The sequence below is a fragment of the Gobius niger genome, assembly GCF_951799975.1.
Source record: "Gobius niger genome assembly, chromosome: 21".
Taxonomy (NCBI): Eukaryota; Metazoa; Chordata; class Actinopteri; order Gobiiformes; family Gobiidae; genus Gobius; species Gobius niger.
In genome coordinates, this window is record NC_136872.1 from 22,736,202 (window position 1) to 22,755,025 (window position 18,824).

Consider the following 18,824-nt stretch of genomic DNA (forward strand, 5'->3'; position numbering starts at 1 on the left):
GCTAAACTAATCTAAACTAGCTAAACCTAACCCTGACCTGAAGGCAAGGCACCTCAATGCGCCTGTTTACGTGTGTCCACTAAAGGCTAAGAAAATCTCACAGCCAGGGATCGGCAACATCAGGCCAGGGGGACAAACCTGGCCCTCCATCATAGAACCTCTGTCCCTCAAGATGATTTTAAGAAATATTATTACGCAAAAATGCCGGTTCTCTAGAAATGTGAAAAATCAGTTCCTTTAAAAATGTTTATTTCTTAGCAGAACCTCCATTTAGGCCATATATGATGTACAACAGTAAATGTATTATCTGTTCCTGAACTATGACTTGTCTTTGTTATTTTGATCCGATTATAAGAAGTGTGTTATGAATCTGGATTTATTATGTGATGTCCAGAATGTGCACCTTCAACCTTATGCAAGAGCAACACAACAATGTTATGAACTAATTATTTTACTGTTTGGGATTTGATTTGTTAAGAGGAGACGTTTGTTGATTTAATTGCTCAGACTGGAATTGCCGAATAGATCTCATGGTTAAAGCCTAAATATATATATTAAAAATGATTGTGCCGTGAGCAGTAGTTTAAGTTGTGTAAGTCTGAAAGGAGAGGCCTTATAAGTAATAACTAACTTCTTCCTACTCCCTTTGAGCAGCACTAATACCTCTGATGCTGTGGAAAATTCTGTATGTTATATGTATACTATACCTGTATGCATCTGGTGCTCAAATAAACTAAACTAAACTAACACAGGCATTTGTACAAAGTGATGCATTACAACGGCTACAATTGGGAGGTCCAGCTATTGGTCTTTAGACAAGAAAGTTGACCCTCCATAAAGAAAACTTGTCTATCGCTGCTGTAGGAGCTGTTAAAGTGTTAAAACCTCATTTTGAAGAAACGGGCCTAAAGTTTTGTCAAGTCTCTAGCTGCTGCCGTCTTCCCATAAAAGGAAATGACCATATTTGGATTTCAGCTTCATCTCGGGCGCCTTAACTGAGATGTTAAGGGAGAACACTTGCTAAGAACCTCAACTCAATGTCTTCACCTGCAGCATCTCTTCTTACTTCACTTCCACCACTCGTGCAGCTCGCCCTCACATTGACAGCAAACATGCTCCATAATCCCGCCTCCTGAAGCGTCCGCCGAGCTCCCCCCCCCCCCCCCCCACCCCCCCCCCTCCACGCCGCTCCGGTTGGGGGTCGGCCTCTCTCACTCCGCTGCCTCGCCTGTATACGCCGAGTTCCAGGTCAGTGGGCAGAGCAGGGAGCGCGGCCGGTTTTAAGTCTGAGTAGAAACATGCGCCTCCAGGGCCGCGGGAACAAAACCGGCGACTAAATGACTCCCACTTAACACAGGCGGAGCAGACAGAGGAAGTGTGTCAGTGTGGCGGAGAGCAACAATGGAGGACGCGGAGTAAAAGCCACAAACGGGTTAAGGATGGACGTACAGTAGGTCTTATATAATAGGAGAGGCCAAAGGAAGCACTTTTTATCAAACCTGCCGGGTTCATCCCCAATGTCAAGAGAAACAGAGGCCACATGGGGAAAATACTGGTAATAATAAATGGGAAAAACTGTGGGGAAAAACTAGAAAAATTCAGGGTAAGAATTTTTTTAAAAAAAAAGGGAAAAATGGGGGCTAATATTGTGCAAAAAAATGGAATAAATAAATAAGTAAAAATATGTGCAAAAATTGTTCACAACAACCTTAACCAAGTGCATTTTCTCCAGTTCAGCTTTACCCAAATCTAAAAGGCTACAGCCTATAGGCCAGTGTGACGCCTCAATTGAAAGCTAAGACCTACAAAACTCTTGATGCTGTCACGTTTTTTTCTTCATCTCGTTTGAATTTTTTTTTTTTTTTGTGCTGAATTTGTCACTTTTTTGTTGATTTTTTGTAACTTCTCTGTGGAATTTGTTGCCACTTTTTTGTTGCATTTTAGCATTATTTTTCTGAATTTTTGTCACTTTTTTGTTGAATTTTTGTCACTTTTTTCCACAATTTTTGTCACTTTTTTCCTCATTTTTTGTCACTTTTTGTTGAATTTTTGTTGATTTTTTTGTTGAATTTTTGTCACTTTTTTGTTGAATTTTTGTCCCTTTTTTCCACAATTTTTGTCACTTTTTTCCTCATTTTTTGTCACTTTTTGTTGAATTTTTGTTGATTTTTTTGTTGAATTTTTGTCACTTTTTTGTTGAATTTTTGTCCCTTTTTTCCACAATTTTTGTCACTTTTTTCCTCATTTTTTGTCACTTTTTTGTTGAATTTTTGTCTTTTTTTGCTGAATTTGTCATGTTTTTGTTTATTTTTTGTTTATTTTTTTGTTTTGTTTTTTGCCACTTTTTTGTTTATTTTTTGTAATTTTTGCACGTTTTTGGTAGATTTTGTGTCACTTTTCGGTGGAATTTTTTGCCACTTTTTTGTTGATTTTTTGCTTTTTTTCCCCCTGAATTTCTGTCACTTTATGGCTGGATTTTTGCCACTTTTTTTGTTGAGTTTTTTTCTTGCTTTTTAGTTGAATTTCCATCACTTTTTTGTTGAATTTTTCATATTTTTTTGTTGATTTTTTGTCACTTTTTTCCTCATTTTTTGTCACTTTTTTGTTGAATTTTTGCCAATTTTTGTCAATTTTATTGTTGAATTTTTGACATTTTTTGCAGATTTCTTGACACTTTTTGTTGAATTTTCATCACTTTTTTGCTGAAGTTTTGCCACTGAGCTAAACACTAAATCATATTCAGTCAAGGTTTTTCTTTTTGTGGGGTCGGCTCCGCATCCAAACAGCCTCTAAACATCATCATATAATAAGTCAATGATTGAAAAACCACTGTAGGTACGAATGCCATGAAACGGACTCTCCTTCTGTCCCATAATAACTACTGCGAGCACACGGAGGTAAAGTGCACTGGTCGACCTCGCCTTTTCCAGACCTCTCTCCTTTCAAACGGTGAAACTGGAGCCGCCCTGGCCAGGACCGTCCCGTGCGTCTGAACACGCTAAAGGATTTAGTGACGGAGCGGCGTTTTCTGACGGAGAGGGAGCGGGGACAAAAGAGCGGTGGCGGCGGCGGCGGCGCAGCAGAAGGAGGTCTGAGCGAGGCCCCGGGCGCCGGCAGCAGACGCTTTGTTCAGGCCCCAGAGAGACGCAACTAAACCAGGCCACGGCGAGGACAAAACACCCACATCAACACAAGTACAGGACGGCCCGGCTATTCATGGGTTTCACTCACACTTCTGTGACAAGGGAAGCCTTTACAGTTTAGAAAAAAGAATCCTGATTACTTAGCTACTTTTCTGATTACTCGATATTAAAAGTAATTGGTAAATGGTTTCAATGTGTTTTTGAAGCGAGAAAACACTTCAGTCAGCAAGAATGTACAGCGAACCTAAACCTCTTCACCCCCACCAGAACCGAGCAGTTTGGCTTTACCCAAATCTAAAAGCTTCTTGGAAAAAAAAGCGTCAAAGTGGCGTCAGAGACGAGGATGAAACTCAAAAACAAAGTGACAAAAAGAGCCGGTAAATATGCCAGAATAGCAAAAATAATACAACACAGGAGAGGCTAAAGAGCGACAAAAAGGGACAACAAAAACACGACAAAAAATATATATATATTAAAACACGACAAAAACGCTTATGTTGCAGGTCTTAGCTTTCAAATGAGGCGTTATACTGTCGCTCTCGAGTTGAGAAGCTTTAAGATTTGGGTAAAACTGAACTGGATAATATCTTTTATGTCGTGTTTTCGTAGGTTTTTTCAAAGTTTCTTGTCTGTTTTTTTATTTTTTATTTTGTAGTTTTTTGACACGTTTTTCTTTCTTTTTTTTTATAGGTTTTTTGTAGTTTTTTGTCATGTTTTTTTTTTTTTCCCACTGTTTTGTATCTGGGTTTTTTTGTCTTTATTTTTGTAGTTTTTTTTTTTACATCTTTATGTTTTGTCGTATTTTTTTTGTAATTTTTCAGAGTTTTCCGTCATGTTTTCATAGTCTTTTGGTTATTTTTTCATAGATTTTTGTCTTTATTTGTAGTTTTGTCTTTTTTTCATTTTTTTGTGTATTTTTGTCCTATTTTTTTTGTCGTGTTTTCATTCTTTTTTTTAGTCATGCTTACAGTTGTTTTTTCCATTGCTTTTTGTGACTCTTCCATCACTTACTAGTCGTGTCTTTATTCTGTTTTTGTTGCTCTTCCGGCCCGTTTGTCGCTCTTATGTTGCTACACTTTGATGAAGAAGCTTTTAGATTTGAGTAAAGCCAAACTGGAGAACATATGCTTGGTTCACCTGCAGCGTCTCGCCTTAAATATAAAACAGCGTTGTTTAATCCTGTCCGTTTTTCCCCCGTTTATTCTCTTTACAAACTCATGATTTGTGCCTGATTATCTCCGTGTGATCGTCCCGCTCTCCGACACCTTTAGTGCGGCTGATCGGGACGCCCGCTCCGCCCGCTCCGCCTGGCTGCACCCAAAGGCGATCGATCCCCCTCCCCGGTCGTCCGTCTGACCAATCATCAAAACGTCCCGGATCGATGCGTAACCCACGGTAACGCCGCGCCCCCGCCCCCCCGTCGCTAATGGAGACGGCGGACCTTGGGAATGGGCCGGTGATGGATGGATTGACAGATGATGCGGGAGGAAGGAGAGGGGGGGGTTGAGTGGGGGGGGGGGGGGGGTCCGTCGGGAATGAACTGGACACTGTTTACGCATCTGATTTTGCAGAGAGAGAGGGAGAGGTTTAGAGTTTAGAGGAGAGACGAGGACGGCCGAGCGGGCGGATAATGTAGCAACAATAACGCTCTCTCTCCTGCCGCTCCTCAGCCGCCCTCGCTAGAAGAAAAGGTCCTCCTGGAATTAAGCAAAGGTCCTGATCTGGAGATGCTGCAGATGGGCCAGGTCCAGGTTCAGGAACATTATGTATGTGCCCAAAGACTGAGACCACGTTATTCCATCAGTGGATTTCCTCTTCCCTGATGGCACGGGCGTATTCCAAGATGATGCCACAAGACAGTAAGTAAGTAAGTAAGTAAGTAAGTAAGTAAGTAAGTAAGTAAGTAAGTAAGTAAGTAAGTAAGGAAGTAAGTAAGTAAGTAAGTAAGTAAGTAAATGCTTTACAACGATATAGTGTCCAGGTGTTAGTCCTGAGCCGCTGTGAGTCGACCTGACCAACATGTTTTTGGAGGTCGGGGAAACTTGGCTGCCTTCAGTCTCCTCTGACCCTCTGAAATGGTGGATCCCCCCTTGGTTTGTCCCTGTTTCAGAGCGTGGTGTCCTGCACTGGTCAGCTCCTCTACATCCTTCTTCCTCTTGCGCAGCTCCCTCCGCTCCACAACAGTCTTTCACCATCTTCTGGGAAGAGCTTAGCTGTTAATCGGTTTTATTTTCCAGTGAACGTTCGTTCAAAAACATTTCTGATTCTGATTGAATAGAAGGTCTGTGTTGGCCTGACACTGGTCCTCCATGTTAGAGACACTCGGGGATCAGGGCTGAACGATATGGACAAAATGTCATATTCATGCCAGATATCCAGATATCGATACGATATAACTATGGGTTTGGTGAAAACCAAGCATTTTTCTGAAAAATAAGAACATAACACAAAAGAGTGCAGTTTTATTGATGAAAATCTATATTGTTTATATCTTGCTTTTTCGATTTTATGCTTTGAATGTTCACATCTCGATATCAAAACGATAACGATATATCTTTCAGCCCTAATGGGGATGCAGTCTGGAATTGTGACTCCGGCAAAAGTAAGACAAACCAATCATAGCACGGGAGCCAGGACTTAATGGTGCGTCATCTCCGGGCTAGAATTTCCCATCAGCCAGTGCTTCTCCTGTAACCAAAACAGTGAAGATGGCGGCCGCGACACAGCGATCTTTAACCAGGGCCCTTTCCTCAGTTTTAAATGAGCTGGACTTAAAGCCACAGCAGAAGCTGCTCTGAAGACTTTCACCAGAACATTTACTCGACTACACATGTGGACCCAAACTATCATGGCGGAGGAACGTAAACACAAAGCTTAGGTCGCTTTGTGTTTCATTGGTTCTTTCTCGTTCAAACTGCGATCATTAGCCCCGCCTCCAGTCTCCATTTGGAAAATGCGTCCTACAACCACAATTCCAAACTGTCTTTATATGTGTTTATAAATACATTTAAGTCAGTCTGGCTTTATGCCAGGCTAGGCCTGTGTGGCTTGGCTGTGAGTCTCGTCCGGATACCTCCTCATTTGTCCCTTGTGTTGTAGGTCTCAAATGTAAACAAACAGCTACTTCTAATAAGCGGTTTTCTTCAGGACCATTATGGACTCTTTGCCGTGTTTTTGGGGAGGTTCATGGATTTTTACTGCAAAGACGTACAAACACATCTGGTAAAATAATGTGGAACACGGAAACCACTAATGTAGTTCACAGACAAAGGAAAAAAGCTTTACCACGAGAGATGGAAGCTGCTGCTTGTTTACACATGACACAAAAAACTAAAAAACATTGTTAAGCGCTCGCAGGACAAACTACAAACTGTTTCTCCAACTGTGAGTCAAACACTGTCCGGCTCCCGCATGGATGGATGGTCTCGCTCTCACACCAGTATGAAAGACCTGGACGACCGAGATCCTTCACATCCATAAATAATCCCTTGTAAACGTGAATATGACGTTGTAAAAGTCACACCGGCGCCTCCGCAGGTCTTTGCATGAGTCCAGAACAACAGCAGCATTGACGCCGTGGTTAATGATTACGGTCATAAACGGCGGGTTTGAATGCGCTCCGTGTAATACTCGTGTCGCATTTGGATACTGGGTCAAAGTCTGTCGCAGCCGGAGCTTTTACGGGTCAATTATTTAAAACATTTATGATGAACAAGCGGAAATCAAGCCACGAATATCTGTTCTTTGGAAACGTCCATCAGTTTCAACACGTTTATTTTACACGCAAACTCCACGGTGTTGTCCTGCACCATTCAGGTGTTCGGTTCATGGTAAGACTAACCTGGAAATTGAGGGTCTCTGGTTGCATCCCCTGCCACTAAAAACAAGTACAATAGGGTTCCTTCTGGGGCCATGAAGCTTAAATTAGTACATGTCCAATGCTATTGCTCAGAATTCAAGGTTTTGACTAAGGCAATAACCGAACCTCCAGAGGCTGAGCTTTCCTGTGTCACTGATTGGGACGTGGGCTGCTGGAACATTTATGGGCCACACCTAAACCTGTTCATTTCACATGAAGCCCTGATGAAGACCTGGTGGTGGAAACATGTTGGCTTAGCCGTCTAAATGAAGGCCTTTTAAGAACTTCTTCGTGCTGTTCATATTTGTTTGGAGTTTTTTTGCCATTTAGATCCCTTTCCCACGAGCACCACTCAGTCATATTGCTGTTTCTCCAGGCTGAGGTGCTTTTTCTTCACAGATCTGAATTGTGAAGCTTCTGATCACGTTCAGCTACAACAGATGTTTCCATGAAGCAGATTCTAAAGTGTTAAGACGCTCTGTGATTCAATCCCACACTTATTTTAGTCATGCACGTGGCTGTCCCCCAGAGGTACTACTCCTCCACATAACACCAAACATCTTAGAAAGTAGATTATTGAGGATCGTTCTAATGGGCCCCTCCTGGAACCGCCACCTTAACGTGGAGGAGGGGTTTGAGGACCTGAATGATCCTGGAGCTCTGTTGTCGGGGGCTTCGTGCCCCTGTAGAGTCTCCCAGGGCAAACAGGTCCTAAGTGACGGGTCAGACAAAGCTCCATATGAGAGACCAACAGGTTAGAACCACAAGGCCGTCCTGTGGACCCACCACCTGCAGGAGGAGCCATAAGGGGCTGGTGCAATGTGATTTGGGCAACTCGAAGAAAGGAAGGAAGGAAGGAGAAGGAAGGAAGGGATGAAGGGAGGGAGAAAGGAAGGAAGGAAGGAAGGAAGGAAGGAAGGAAGGAAGGAAGGAAGGAAGAGAAAAGGGAAGGAAGGAAGGAAGGAGGAAGAGAGAAAGAAAGGAAGGAAGGACGGGAGGAAGGAAGGAAGGAAGGAAGGGAGGAAGAGAAAATGGAAGGAAGGAAGATAGAAAGGAAGGAAGGAAGGAAAGAAGAGAAAAGGGAAGGAAGAGAGAAAGGAAGGAAGGAAGGAAGGAAAGAAGAGAAAAGGGAAGGAAGAGAGAAAGGAAGGAAGGAAGGAAGGAAGAGAGAAAGGAAGGAAGGTAGGAAGGAAGGAAAGAAGAGAGAAAGGAAGGAAGGAAGGAAGGAAGGAAAGAAGAGAAAAGGGAAGGAAGAGAGAAAGAAAGGAAGAGAAAAGGGAAGGAAGGAAGGAGGAAGAGAGAAAGAAAGGAAGGAAGGACGGGAGGAAGAGAAAGGAAGGAAGGAAGAGAAAAGGGATGGATGGATGGATGGATGTTCTAATGTGGGGTAATGTCGTTGACTAAAGTCTAAAAGTAACATCCTTCACTCATCACTGTAGCCGTTGAAGCATCTAAACGCATTAAACATGAAAATCACAAACTGAATCGCAAAATTTGTCTGAAAAAAATGGCAAATTGTGTCAAAAAGAGACTTAAAAACTAAATAAATGAACCAGAAAAAGAATCAAAACTGAACTTTTCCACAATTTTACACAAACATAACTATGTTTTAGGCCGTGGTTGTACAAATGTTATTAAATTGTTCATTATTTATTGTGTCGCTTGATATTGTACAATTTGGCGATATACGAATATGAACTGATCTTCATTTAGGAAGTAAATTTAATATCTATATCACATTTAAGCCTTGGAAACCTTCACACTGAGTCAAAATGAGGCCCTTCCTCGGGTCGACTGTACGATCCAGAGTGAAGGATCTTGGAGAGAGGCCCGGCTGAATTTGGCGTGAATATTTCATGCTTTCACCTCCATCTCTGAGCGAGTGCTCTCACTTAGACGCGGCGGAGTGACACTTTGAATAAAACAAAACGGGGGATTCGCTCTTTGTGATCCTGATTTAGAAACACAATGTTCCTCCTCCAGTTGTTGTTGTCGTCGTGGACTTGTACAAATGGACTTTATTTAGTGCTGAGTCAAACCGATGCGGCGCTCTCCCACTTAAGGTCCGCACCGAACATCTCCGCGTCCATTTGAGAGACGGCACGGCGGCCATTTTGTGTCATCTTCGTCAAACAAAGATTTTTTTTTTTTTGAAAAGTTCTCGATCAGGCTGCACGAATTTGCCATTTTTAACTCAATAAAATGATTTGATACGTTTCTCCCAGTTTTTTCACCTCATTTTTGTTAATTGTTTAATGCAAATATTTTCCTTTTTTCTCCCAATTTTACCTTACTTATTCCCCATTTTTTCATTTTTTTCCCCCAACATTTCCCTTCTTTTTAAATTTTTTTTTTCTTTTTCGTTTTCCCAATTCATCATTCATTCTCACTCATTTTATATTACTGATATTTTCCCAATTTCCCCCCAATTTTTCCTCAATTTATTCCACATTTTGTCCAATGTTTCCCTTTTTTCCCCCTTATTTGTGCCCCATTTTTTCCCCCTTAATTTTTGGTCATTTATATTACTGATATTTTACCCAATTCCTCCAATTTTTTACCCAATATATTACATTTTTCAACTTTTTCCCCCCACATTTTTATCTTATTTTTGCCACCATTTTTTTTCATTTTCCGATTTGTTTAATACAAATATTTTTCTTTTTTCTCCTAATTTTACTTTACTTATTCCCCATTTTTTTCAAATATTTCCCTTCTTTTAAATTTTTTTTCTTTCATTTTCCCAATTTTATTTTCCCAAATCACTCATTTTATATTACTAATATTTTCCCTATTTCCCCAACTTTTCCTCAATTTATTCCACATTTTGTCCAATATTTCCCTTTTTTTCCCCTTATTTGTGCCCCATTTTTTAATTTTTCCCCTTATTTGTGCCCCATTTTTTTATTTTTCCCTTTATTTGTCCTCATTTTATATTACTGATATTTTCTCTATTTCTCCCCAATTTTACCTTATTTATTCCCCGTTTCTAAATCTAAATCTAAACGTATCAAACATGAAAATCACAAGTTTAGGCCATTTTTAACGCAATAAAATGCCTTATTTTGTATATGAAAACAATAAAGGCTAGAAAACGTGCTAATCTACAGCAAAAGTTTAAATGTTTTCCCTATTTCCCCCTTTTCACCTGCAGCTTCTCGCCTTAAAGGGACAATACGGAGTTTAAAAATGTTAAAACTAAGTATTTTCCTCCCCCTACATGTTCCAGCCATGTCCTAATGCAGGGTTTGGCCAGTTTGTGTCGTGAAGGGCCGATTTTCATCATCGTCAAAACACCATAAAAGCCTAAAGTTCTTTTTTTATTTTTGCAAATGCTAATGTTTTGCATCTGTGGTTGTCAAGTGGTACGACTTCGTGACCAACCATTACCCTAGGACAGGGGTGTCCAAACTTTTTTCATGGGGGGCCGCATATTGAAGTGTATACGGGGTGAAGGGCGGTAGATCAGTAGTTAGTGCCGCAAAACCATCGACTAGCAGAGGTTTAAATTGTGCCCCACACCTCCATTTAAGCTTAAAACCTTCATGCCAGCTCAGTCTCACAGTAAAATGTTAGTTGTTAGGTTAGAATTGTATAGAATTATGACATTTCAATTAAAAAGGTCCATCTCTGGTGATGTGAACCGATACAGCAAGAGGCCGAGGGCCACCATAAATTGATCTGAGGGCCGCATTTGGCCCCCGGGCCGCACTTTGGACACCCCTGCCCTCGGATGACAAGCGGTGACCCAAATGAAACTGTAGTCATATAAAATACTGTATTTTCCATTGAACAAATAGTAGATACAGTTTTAACAGGTATTTGATCTTATTGGAAAAATAATATTTCTCAAATTTATCTTGAGGGCCAGAAGTAATGTGCTGGCGAGCCGGATTTGTCCCCCGGGCCAACCCCATGTCCTAATGTGCAGAATGAGCTCAGACCTGTTCACCACAACTGCCTCTAAAATCCTGCACTGTCGCTCAGAAAGGTGAAACTGCAGTTACGCATAAGACCTGAGGTGGCAGTAGTGAGTATAAAATGACCAACTTGCATCTACCCTCTTTAAAAGGTGCATTATGCAAATTTGATGTGCAAAAATAAATGTTGATGTGTATTTGACCTTGTAGTGACCGTGTGAGTCGTTAACATATTGATCCTGGAGACCACTGTGATGGAAAGTAAAGGCGCCGTGTTAACGTCACACACACAATAATAATCAGATACTTCCACGTCCAAACTGTTGAGCTCCAGAGACAAACACAGCAAAAAATAAAACTTTATCTGAACCTCCTGCTGAAATAACAGATAAAAGGCCAACAACTGTTTTACACCTAATTAAAAAAAACTATAGCTCATCATTTCTCCAGATATTTTTATATAAACTACCACTGAGGATAACATTAAATTCATCAGAAATACAGGCTAGACATTGTTAAAGTGGTGAATGCCTTTTCCAGCCAGAAAACCTACAAAACAATTGATCCTGGAGAGTTTCAGAGACGGGATTAACAGAAGTAAAATGCCTTGTTTTTAATAAAATACATTTTCCCTCATGTTTATATCAGTAATCTGCAGCAAAAGTTTAAAATGGATACCTATAAGTTCACATTTGTAAGACAGATCTCGTTTTGCTGGATTGAGAGCCCATTCTGCGTGTTTGGGTTTTGCTCCTTCAGATCTGGGTTAGCCTCCCTCGCCCTCGCCCTGGCTCTCCTCTCGAGGGGGAGGGTCCGAGTGTGAAAAGGAGACACTTGTGCGAAGAGGCTCGTGCACCTGCAGAGGCTCCACAGAGGCTGAAAAGAGGCGACTCGGCCCCATTCATCTCCAAAACACGCTCGTCTTCAGCTAATGACGCCGCAGACTTAATAACACTCCAGATCCAGTGGAGACGCCGCCTCCTCCAGCGCCCGAACGCCTGAAAGGTCTCACAATATTACTGAAGAAGCCGAGATGAGAACTGTAGGCCTTAGCTTTCAAATGAGGTGCTACACTGGCCTGTAGGCTGTGAGCTCTCACGCCAAGAAACTTTAAGATTTGGGTGAGGCAGAACTAGAGAAAATGTTCTTCATTAAAGGAATACAGGCCACCGTTTTTCCACACTGAGACATGTTCTTACCTGAGCTTAGACGAGTTGATGTGTACCTGTCTGTCTGGTGCAGACACAAACATGGCAGTAACTCCGCCCTTTTCCCCTTGAGTCTCCATGGAGACGGCTGTCAATCACAGCAGTGCTCAAGGGGATGAGTTTTACTTTTGAGAGCACACAAGGAATATTTAAAACAGCTTTACCCAAATCCTGTAGGCCAGTGTAACACCTCATTTGAAAGCTAAGATCTACAAAACTCATCTAAATGGATCTTTTTTTTTTTTAGGGGGGGTATTCAACTCATTTTTGTCACATTTTTTGTCCTTTTTTTTGTCCCTTTTTGTCATTTTTACGTCACTTTTTTGTCATTTTTTGTCACATTTTTTGTCATTTTTTTGGTCTTTTTATGTCATTTTTTGGTAATTTTTAGTCATTTTTTTTTTCTTTTTTTTTCTTTTTTGTGTCATTTTTACGTCACTTTTTTGTCACATTTTTTGTCAGTTTTTTGGTCATTTTTGTCACATTTTTGTCATTTTTTCGTCACTTTTTTGTCATTTTTTGTCACATTTTTGTCATTTTTTGTCATTTTTTCGTCACATTTTGGTGATTTTTTCGTCGCTTTTTTGTCAAAGTTTCCTCACTTTTTTGTCACATCTTTTTCTTTTCGTCTCAGTTCTGTCGCTGTTTTCACAGCTTTTTTTCCAGAAGCTTTTGGATTGGGGTAAAGCCAAACTGGAGAAAATGTGCTCGGTTCAGGTGGGAGTTAATGGGTTAAAGGGGCTAGATGCAAGCTGGCCATATTATACTCACTACTGCCACCTCAGGTCATACGTGTAACTGCACCTTCTATATAAAGCACACCTTTTTGAGTGACCTGTCAGTGTTTGTGAATGGATGAGCGTGGGAAAGAGCGGGGAGCGCCGCCGTGTCGGACAAAACGTCATCAAATAAGCATCACAAAGGGAGAGCTGGGTGTATCTTCTTTTGGTCCGTGTCTGGTTTAATGTAGTGGCTCGTGTTCTCGGGGCCGCAGCGGTTTTTGGAACTTGATTTCTGCCTCGGTGAAGTGTGTGTTTAACGCAGACACGGAGTCCATTCAGGAGAATTAACAAGTCAAATGAGGCGCACTCCCACGCTCCGATACACGGCGCTCGGCTCACACCACACACGCAGTACTTTCACCATCACAGCCAGTACTGAGCGCCTTCATGTGTACGCAAACTTATACCAGTACTTTCACCATCACAGCCAGTACTGAGCGCCTGCACATGTACACAAACTTATACCAGTACTTTCACCATCACAGTCAGTACTGAGCGCCTGCACATGTACACAAACTTATACCAGTACTTACTGAGCGCCTTCACATGTACACAAACTTATACCAGTACTTACTGAGCGCCTTCACATGTACACAAACTTATACCAGTACTTTCACCATCACAGCCAGGACTGAGCGCCTGCACATGTACACAAACTTATACCAGTACTTTAACTATACTTGGTTTTTCATATATCAATAGTTTTTCAGATACTATAGTAAAATATATGTCGTCTAGAACCAGAAAACAGACGACAATGCGCGGAAGATTTACAATAGTGGGTTCAATGTAAAACGTGAAATAATTTGGGGGAAAATTGGGAGAAATTGTGGCAAAATAAGGAAAAAAAATGGGGGGGAAATGGGGAATAAATAAGGTAAAATTGAGGGGAAAATAGGGAAAATATCAGTAATATAAATGAGCAAAAATTGAGGGAAAAATTGAAAAAGAAAAAGGGGCAAAAATAAGGGGGAAAAAAGGTTAATATTGGACAAATTGTGGAATAAATTGAGGAAAAATTAGGGGAAATAGGGAAAATATCAGTAATATAAAATTAGGAAAAATAAATGGGGAAAATGGGGAATAAATAAGGTAAAATTGGGAGAAAAAAGGAAAATATTAGTATTAATTGTGGGGGGAAAAAGTGGAAAAATTTGGAAATAATGTAATATATTGGGTAAAAAATTGGGTGAAATGGGGAAAATATTAGTAATAAAACAAAAATATTTATTTATTTATTTTATTAGTTTATTTGACAGGGACAGTACACATTAATTAGCATTTCTGTAAATGTGTACACAAACTTATACCAGTACTTTCAACATCACAGCCAGTACTGAGCGCCTTCACGTGTACACAAACTTATACCAGTACTTACTGAGCGCCTTCACATGTACGCAAACTTATACCAGTACTTTCACCATCACAGCCAATACCGAGCGCCTTCACATGTACACAAACTTATACCAGTACTTTCAACATCACAGCCAGTACTGAGCGCCTGCACATGTACACAAACTTATACCAGTACTTTCAACATCACAGCCAGTACTGAGCGCCTGCACATGTACACAAACTTATACCAGTACTTTCACCATCACAGCCAGTACTGAGTGCCTACACATGTACACAAACTTATACCAGTACTTTCAACATCACAGCCAGTACTGAGCGCCTTCACATGTACACAAACTTATACCAGTACTTACTGAGCGCCTGCACATGTACACAAACTTATACCAGTACTTTCAACATCACAGCCAGTACTGAGCGCCTTCACATGTACACAAACTTATACCAGTACTTACTGAGCGCCTGCACATGTACACAAACTTATACCAGTACTTTCAACATCACAGCCAGTACTGAGCGCCTTCACATGTACACAAACTTATACCAGTACTTACTGAGCGCCTGCACATGTACACAAACTTATACCAGTACTTTCATCACAGCCAGTACTGAGCGCCTGCACATGTACACAAACTTATACCAGTACTTACTGAGCGCCTGCACATGTACACAAACTTATACCAGTACTTACTGAGCGCCTGCACATGTACACAAACTTATACCAGTACTTTAACTATACTCGGTTTTCCATATATCAATAGTTTTTCAGATACTATAGTAAAATATGACAATGTGCAGAAGATTTACAATAGTGGGTTCAACGTCATGTCAAGAAATGTGTGAAAAATGTGGAATCATTATGGGGAAAATTGTGAGAAATTGTGTCAAAAAAGGAAAATAAATAAGGTAAAATTGGGGGGAAATAGTGAAAATATCAGTAATATCTAATTAGTGAAAATTAAGGGAAAAATTGTGAAAACGGAAAAAAAAATTGGGCAAAAATAAGAAGGAAAAAAAAGCGAAATATTGGACAAAATGGGGAATTTATTGAGGAAAAATTGGGGGGAAATTGGGAAAATATCAGTAATATAAAATGAGGAAAAATGTAGGGAAAAATACATTTAAAAATATATATATATATATATTGGAAAAGAATAGGGAATAAATTGGGGGAAAATGGGGAGGAATAGGGAAAATATTTGTATTAAACAATTAACAAAAATGAGGTGAAAAAACTGGGGAAAACGGAAAAAAAAATGGTGGCAAAAATAAGAAAAAAATGTGGGAGAAAAAAGTGGGAAAAATTGGGAAAAAATGTAATATATTGGGTAAAAAATTGGGTGAAATGGGGAAAATCTTAGTAATAAAAAATGAGGCAAGGCATATCTATACCATGCATTTCATACACAAGGTAACTCAAACTTACTCGAGGAGAAAAAATTTAGAAAATGAGAAAAAATTAGGGGAAAACAGGGAATTAAAAAGACAAAATTTAACAACAACAAAAAAAACACTGTACTTGTATACCCAGCCCTAGTTTTTGAATTAGCTATGCGAGTGAGGGGTAGGAATTATTAGGGTTAGGTTAAAGCCTGGGAAGTTTGAAGTCTGTAAGAGAAACTAAAGCGGAGATGTTGTTACAAAAATGAAAAAAAGAACCTAGAAGTAGGAATGTGGAACCAGTGCAATATTGTAACTGCTTCCGTGAATATTTCCCCAGTGAAAGTATTTTTCCCCCTCTCCCTCGTCTTTTCTCTTCCTGTAGCGTGTGATAAATGCCCGTCTGTGATCGGACGATGCCCCCCGTCGCCGTGGCGCCCACCGCCTCGTAAACAACGGCCGGCCGTCGTCTCCCCCGGCAACCGTCTCCAGGGACGCAGCGGCCGCCTCACGTGTGTAAATGCAGAGAAATCATAGAAACGCCTTCAGATATCCAGACCGCGCACGCTTCCCGGACCCGATTCAACTGAACTGGGAAGCCGGGCACTATACTAAAGTATGGTGATGTTTGTCTGTTTCATTGCATTAATATCAACTCTGTGGTTCCTTTATCCTTAATATATTATACGATGATGTCTGTACATTCATTAATGAGTTCTATTGAGGCTTAAATGTGGTCGAAGCTTGAGTACAGCTGAAAACATCTGGATTGTTCATAATTTGTGATGTTTGGTGGCTAATGCTAATGGCTATAGGAAAAACACATTGAGCAGGCTAATGCTAACGGACTTTAAAGTCTCCCGGACTAGCCTGCTCGCTACTACAGTTTCCTCCACCACTAAGAACATGTACAATAAGCCAGAGTGAATGAGGGACAACGGATGCATCACAAATTCAGTCAAAGCAATATCTTCACGGACTAAAACTAAATAAAAAGTTGTAGAAACAACTTTTGGAGCCAGAAGTTGTTTAACTTTGACTAAAATGTAAACATGAAAAGAAGAGCCTCATATCATTTATAGGAACAGGCCACTGTTTTCCATCCTGAGATCTGTTCTTACCTGAGCTTAGACGAGTTGATGTGTACCTGTCTGGTCTTTGTGTGTGCCCTCAGTCACGCAAAAAGACCAAAGATGTTGCTAGCATTTTGCCTCTCCCAATGTATATTCCTATGGCTCCAAACGGGGGTGAAGTTAGTGACCAAGCTCTTCCAGAACATATCTCAGTTTGGAAAACCAGTGAACTATTCCTAAATATGGTTATAATAATAAATATTATAAATCTTGACTAAAAAGAAACTACTTTTTCTACAAAAGACTAAAACTGAATCAAAATTAACACTAATGCTCATGAGGCACATTGAGTTGTCTTGTGTACGAAATGCACGGTATAAATAAAGATTAACATGCACTGTATGCAAATAAACCAACAAATAAAATTTAACCCGTTACCTGCCAGGTTTAGGGTTAGTTAACCCTAATCAGGATATATTTAGGGTCAAGAACGGCAAATGTAACTCATGTTATGCTTCACTCACACAGATAGTTCAGAGGTAGTTTTAGATTAGAGTAGGTTAGGTTAGTTAGGTTAGGTAGGAAATAGGTACCAAAGATAATGTTTCCTAGTTTACTAATGTATTAATGTATGTGTGTTTTTTAATATTGTGTCTTAACTTGGGCCCCATATACAAGCTAACTGTTGCTTCAAGGGTGTCCCATTTATGAATATGCATTATTCCATGAACAAATTTGTAAATGTTTTTTCTGTATATTCATAATAAACTGAACTGATCTTACATATATTTTTAGAAACTAAAAGGTCTTGGCTTTCAAATTAGGCATCACTGGCATATAGGCCGTAAGCTCTCCAGTCAATACGCTTTGAGATTTGGATGTAGATAATTGTTAACCCTAAGGTGGAGGTTAAGTGGTTAAACAATTCTTTTGATGATGGCAACAAGAAAAAAATCATCTCCAGTACATTTAACAAATTATTCATTCAGTTCCCGTCTGTGATTGGATCGATACAACTTTCTGAGATCTGATTGGTTGTTAGGAAAGCTCCACACGGTCCTGCTTGTGGAGAGACACAAAAAGCAGGAGAGGACCGGGCGACAGTGCTTGATGCAGATGTGTGCAGTTCTCCGTCAGTCTGCCCCGGGGGAACCTGTGGCTACAGACGCAGCTCAGCTCCACCGCGTGTGGAGTCAATGAAGAACAAACCTCCCAAATGTGTGTGAAGCTTCACTACGCAAATAATCTTCCTTTGCAATAAAACATCCTTTTCTAAAATCAAACGTGCGCCTTTGTCTTCGGAATAAAAAAAGCTAAAGTCTGAGACGTGCACTGTATTTACGACCCCACAAAGGAAAGGCTCCCGTGACCAGGGAAAAGTGCTGTGTTTCCCGCGGTGATCATTATTCCACTCACGGCTCAGGTCCATATGTCTCCAGCATGTTTTATTTACTGCAGAACAGGACGGGGCTAACGCGGCCACAGCCACGAGAGGCAGAGCTGAAGATCCCAAACAAGACAGGAAAAACGACCAAACACTCCCACAAAGGGCTGCTCTATCCTGGGAAAATAAGTCCCTGGTTTACTGAGGCTTTGACTTGATTGTATCTGACCATTTATTCCTGTATTTAGCAGAAAGGAGAAGCAGAAAGTGTGTGAGTGTGTGAGTGTGTGACTATACCGGAGTGGGACAGCAGGTTGGGCGACAGGAGTCCAGGCAGCCCCGGGTGAAGCAGGCGAGGCCCCTCCTGGAGCCCGGCCCCGGAGCAGCGTTTGGGGGGACGGCCCGGGCGAGAGCTGGAGGGGGAGAACCAGAGAGAGAGACAGACTGTGAGTCAAACACACTCATCCACAAAACAATCCACATCCCGGGCCTCGTTTCGAGCATCTCGGGGGCCGATCTCGTCCCCACAGTCAGAACAGACCTGCCAAAGATCCTCAGGGAGTGACTCAGAGACGCTGTGAGGCTGAGTTTGAGTTTAGAATTGTCTATTGTTCAGAGAAACCAACAAAAAAGATGCATAAGCTGCTGCCATGAATACACGTGATGAGTAATCTCTCCAAAAAGGGTCCTGACAATCACACTTTTGAGCGACAAAGCAAACT

The 18,824-nt window shown here is 40.9% G+C and overlaps 1 protein-coding gene across 1 annotated transcript in view; it reads right to left on the bottom strand.

Annotated features, from left to right (window-relative positions):
- Positions 1–18,824, bottom strand: part of dachb (dachshund b) — a 157,337-nt gene that overhangs the window by 48,306 nt on the left and 90,207 nt on the right. The window contains exon 2 of the mRNA XM_079579912.1: positions 18,400–18,515. Coding sequence (XP_079436038.1) covers positions 18,400–18,515 — 116 coding nt within the window. The remainder of the gene's footprint in view (positions 1–18,399; positions 18,516–18,824) is intronic.